At 29.7% G+C, this 4,893-nt stretch overlaps 1 protein-coding gene across 1 annotated transcript; it reads left to right on the plus strand.

Moving 5' to 3' along the window:
* Positions 1 to 269: 269 nt before the first annotated feature.
* On the plus strand, positions 270 to 4,893 carry LOC142609713 (GDSL esterase/lipase EXL3-like). Its single transcript, XM_075781421.1, has 5 exons — positions 270 to 647; positions 3,160 to 3,290; positions 3,466 to 3,699; positions 4,142 to 4,397; positions 4,511 to 4,893. The coding sequence occupies exons 1-5, from the start codon at positions 368 to 370 to the stop codon at positions 4,702 to 4,704; spliced, it is 1,095 nt and encodes a 364-aa protein (XP_075637536.1). The 5' UTR covers positions 270 to 367; the 3' UTR covers positions 4,705 to 4,893.

A 4,893-nucleotide genomic window follows, 5' to 3' on the forward strand; every position in this document is an offset into this window, starting at 1 on the left:
TATGGGCGACTAAATCCTAAACTATTAGTATAAATAAAAGTGGATTTGAGCTTATTACATTTGGCTAATATATCTAATATATCTCAAGCAACTCTAAATAGGAATCCAGCCACCAACTTAAGAGAGTAGATATAAAGCATTGCAGTTTGTTTTTTGCAATAAATAGCATTAATACTCTGTTGATATAAAATAAAAAATAGCATTAATAGTCGGCTTTATGTTTTTGTGCTATAAAATGAATGGAAGCAATGTTGAAAACCAACAAGTCATTTCATTTCGTTCATCAAAAAAAAAAGTCATTTCATTTTTCTATTCTTTCATTTTAAATTCGAAATTGAAAGAATTCCAAGAAGAGAATTCTAGAGCAATGCTTCACTTAAAAATGGAACATTTTTCTTTATCAACCAAGTTCTTCTTTCTTTCTTTTGTTTTTGCTGTTTTGTGTAGCTCAGAAGCTGTTATTCAGATACCAAATAATGAGACAGTTCCAGCAGTCATTATGTTTGGAGACTCCATCGTTGATACAGGCAACAACAATGGTCTTACCTCAGTGGTGAAGTGTGATTTTCCTCCTTATGGGAGAGATTTTAATGGAGGAATGCCAACGGGAAGATTTTCAAATGGAAAGGTTCCCTCAGACTTCTTAGGTTGTTTGAAAACTCTCTCTCTCTCTCTCTCTCTCTCTCTCTCTCTCTCACAGACACACACACACACACCATTCATAGTCTTCACGCATATTTTGTCTTGCTGCTTGGTGACACTTTTTTCTTTCTCTTTTCTAAAACACATTCACACGTCATTCATGGTCTTGACTCTTGACACACACAGTGTTACTAACATTTTTTTTCCCTCTTGTTTCTAAAGCTATTTCACTACCATTTTTTAGGTCATGGTGACATGGTTTGACGAGATAAAGATTTAAATACACTTTGAAACTTCATATTTAGCTTTGTGACTAATCAAAGATGACTTCTATAGTTCTATGTCAAACCACTTTTATTGGTTTTTATTTTTTGTTTCAATAGAAATATTATGGTTTAAATCTTCTCTTTCCACTGAATATATACATATAAAATTTTTCACTAATTACTAAATCTAAGATTCTCTATAAACTCTTTGAGATTTCACATGAAATCAATGAAATGATAATTAATGCATCTTTAACTCCAAAAAGTGAGGAAAGTACATGTTTGCTCTCCCAAATCCACGTCCAAATGAGTTGTAGGGTAGGAAAAATAAGATTGTGGGACTTAATGGGTGCATGTCTAAATTATCAATGGTTGAAAAACATCAAGACTTGCATAAATTATCAAGTCATCTTCCTATGCTGTTGTTGTCTCTCTCTTTATATATATATATATATATATAATATTTTTTATTACCTTTAAATATATGAGAAATGTTATACTCACCACATTTTCTAAGTGTTAGGTTATTATTTGTAGTTATAGGTGGGAAAAAATGTAATATTTAAGTTATGAATTCAAATTATAATCAATAACAACTTACCATTTATAATTTGTTGTAAAAGAGTTTTTGTCTTTTTAAAGCATTGTAAAAGAGTTTTGAAGATATTATTGTGGTAACACTTCTCTAAATATATCTTATAGATAAACTTTCTATAAATTTTGTTTAAAAAAAAATGGCCTATAATAAGAGATTTATTGGGCTAACATGTATTACAACACAAGATATAAAGGCTGTATAGTGAGACTCCGATTAACGCATAATTTATACAATTTTTTATTGTTAATTTTTTTTAGAATAAACTCTATACTAAAAATTCACACTTAAATGGAGCTAGGACTCTCCGACACCCCCTTTCCACACAAACTGACCTAACACGTTACGAAATTATATTTTTTTTTGCTGAACAAAGAAACTATATACTTTTTTGCTATTCTAGAATATCTAACTGTTTGCTTTTCTAAAAATAAAAAATAAACTTTAAAAGTTATTCATTCTAAGAAAAGCAACAATTTTTTTTTTAAAAAAGTTAGTACATGTGGAGACCCACATCCGTACCAAAATCCAAGCCGAATCAATGTAAAAAATCTTCGACATTAAAAAATTGAACCAACTGGCTTTATTTCACTTAAATGCTGGGAGGTGAAATACTGAGAAATTCATTAATTGAATTCTTTTTTTTATTTTATTTTATTTTATTTGTTTGGTATTGTATTCAGGAAAAAAATTTTTAAAAAAAAGTAAAAAAAGTTTCTGATATCGATGACAATTGTCTGGCTTGGTTGAGTGACTTTAGTCTTCAGTCCATATCTAACCTCAATTCATGCTGACACACACGACAAGGTTCATTTATTGTGATTTCGTTGGGCCAAGAATTTATGATCCCATCAAATATTTTTTAATGTGTATGATTGTACGAAAGCATTTTATGTTACGAAAAGAAAATTAGAAACATTGTCCGTTCACGTGTTGGGAAGACGACACTTTTGGGAAAGACTTTGATTCAGAATTTTAAAATATTGGGTTTAGTTATTGGGTATTTTTAAAATATTTGTTAATGAATTTTTATATAGAAATTTTGATATCATTTTTATATGAAAAATAAAATATTGTAAAAAAATCATTTTTTTCCTGTAAATTCAAAAAAAAAAAAATTTCATATAGGTTAACAAAACCCTAAAATGATCTCTTAGAACTCTCAGTGCATTTCTTTTCTCTCATTTTAATCAAACTCTTTCAAACCAATAATAATTAGAAAAAGTTTCAAGATTATGTGTTTGGACTTAATTACGTCATATTAATTTTTTAACTCTTTTATTTATTTATTTTTTTTATGTGAGACTTTCACTTTCACTCTCACTCTCACTCTCACTCTCACACACACAAATATATATACCTAAACACTACAGGCCTCTAATCCAATCAATGGTTGGCCTTTCATAGAATAAATTAAGTTTCCAAATATAAAAATTCACTGGGCTTTGTAGGTCAAGTGTGAAAAATTAAATAAAAAATTTAAAATTGTAATTTGGAAGCATGTGATTTCAAATCGTTGAATCAAAAAAGTCGAAACCCCTAATTTTCAAAATCCTAAATTGGTCATTGTATTCCTTAGAGTTGTTCTTTTTATTTCCATCATTAAAATAATTCAATATGTAATAGAATTTTTCTTCTTCCCTTCCCTTTTTCTAGTGGAAGAATTGGGAATTAAAGACCTCCTACCAGCTTATAGGGATCCAAGTTTGCAGCCCCAAGATCTCCTGACAGGTGTAAGCTTTGCATCTGGTGGCACGGGATACGATCCTTTGACACCTAAAGTAGTGGTATGTACATTTAAATTTTTTTTTCCCTTTATAATTCCATTGTTATAACGAGGAAGAAAGATATAAACTCTAAATGTTTTTATTTTATATAAAAAAAACTTCATTATATAATCATTTTTAAAAATGATTCATTGTTTTTTCTTATACTTATTTTTCATTTTTTGAGTACATATAGTCAGTCATATCACTATCTGAGCAATTAGAAGATTTCAAGCAATACATAGGGAAGTTGAAAGGCATTGTTGGAGAAGAGAGAACAAACTTCATATTAGCCAAAAGTGTAGTTTTTGTGGTGGCGAGCAGCAATGACATTGCCAATACTTATTTTCTTACTGGAATAAGGAAAGCCGAATACGATATTCAATCTTATACTGATCTTTTACTCAATTCAGCTTCTAATTTCATCAAGGTAACTTCATCTTCTTCTTCTTTTTTCTTCTTTTTTTTTTAATATATATTTTCCCTTTATAATTGGTGATATTCAAGTTTACTAGTGACATAGGCCCAAGTTAACGAAAATGCATTTTATGCATTTGATATATAATCTTTACTTTCACAACCACACACGGTAAAAATGAGAAGACATGTATCAAATATACATGATAATTATTACAAGTTAACATTTATTCTTACCTTAATAACAATTAACACCTTCTAAGTAGGACTCGAGAATTGTATATCTTGGATCATGACCAGGAAATTCACCATTCAAACACTATATATATAATATATTACTTAACTCTTTGATGGTAAAGTATAATATAGTGGTACCAAGGTGGAATAAATGATGTTTATTTATTTATTTATATATATATATATATATATATATATATATATATATATAAATTAAGGAATTATATGGACTGGGGGCACGAAGGATTGGTGTTTTCAGTGCACCACCACTAGGATGTGTGCCATCACAGCGACTTTTGGCTGGAGGCTCAGAAACTGAGTGTGCAAAGCAGCCCAATCAAGCATCACAAGTGTTCAATGATAAACTTTCTAGGGAGTTGGGTTACCTTAACAACAATTTGCCTAATGCAAAGGTGGTCTATATTGATGTCTACAACCCCATACTTGATCTCGTAACAAATCCAAAGAAATATGGTACAATACCTTTCTCCTTTACAATTTTAAACATTTTTTTAAAATTTTTTATTATAAATTTCTAATTTTATCTTATTTAGGATATCTAATATTTGGTATATTGTACAATTCAGGCTTTGAGATTGCAAATAAAGGGTGTTGTGGCACTGGAACTTTAGAGGTAGCAATACTTTGCAACCAATTAGACCATCACACTTGTACCGATGACTCTAAGTACGTGTTTTTTGACAGTTATCATCCTACAGAAAAAGCTTACAAGATAATTGTCAATCAGCTCATTACAAAATATATCTACAACTTCGCTTGAGATTGATGATTTTCCTCAACTCTCAATTATCAACCAGACTTTGCAAATTCTTTTTCTTCTTATTGCAAAGGGGATCGTCCTATTTTCTTTATGAAATATTATTGTAAGTTGTAACAATTAATTAGTTCTAAAAGTTTCATTGAGCTTGACCCAAATAAAAGGGACTAGGTATTGAGTTGGGAGTGCCAA

Source organism: Castanea sativa, chromosome 1, assembly GCF_040712315.1.
Source record: "Castanea sativa cultivar Marrone di Chiusa Pesio chromosome 1, ASM4071231v1".
Lineage (NCBI taxonomy): Eukaryota > Viridiplantae > Streptophyta > Magnoliopsida > Fagales > Fagaceae > Castanea > Castanea sativa.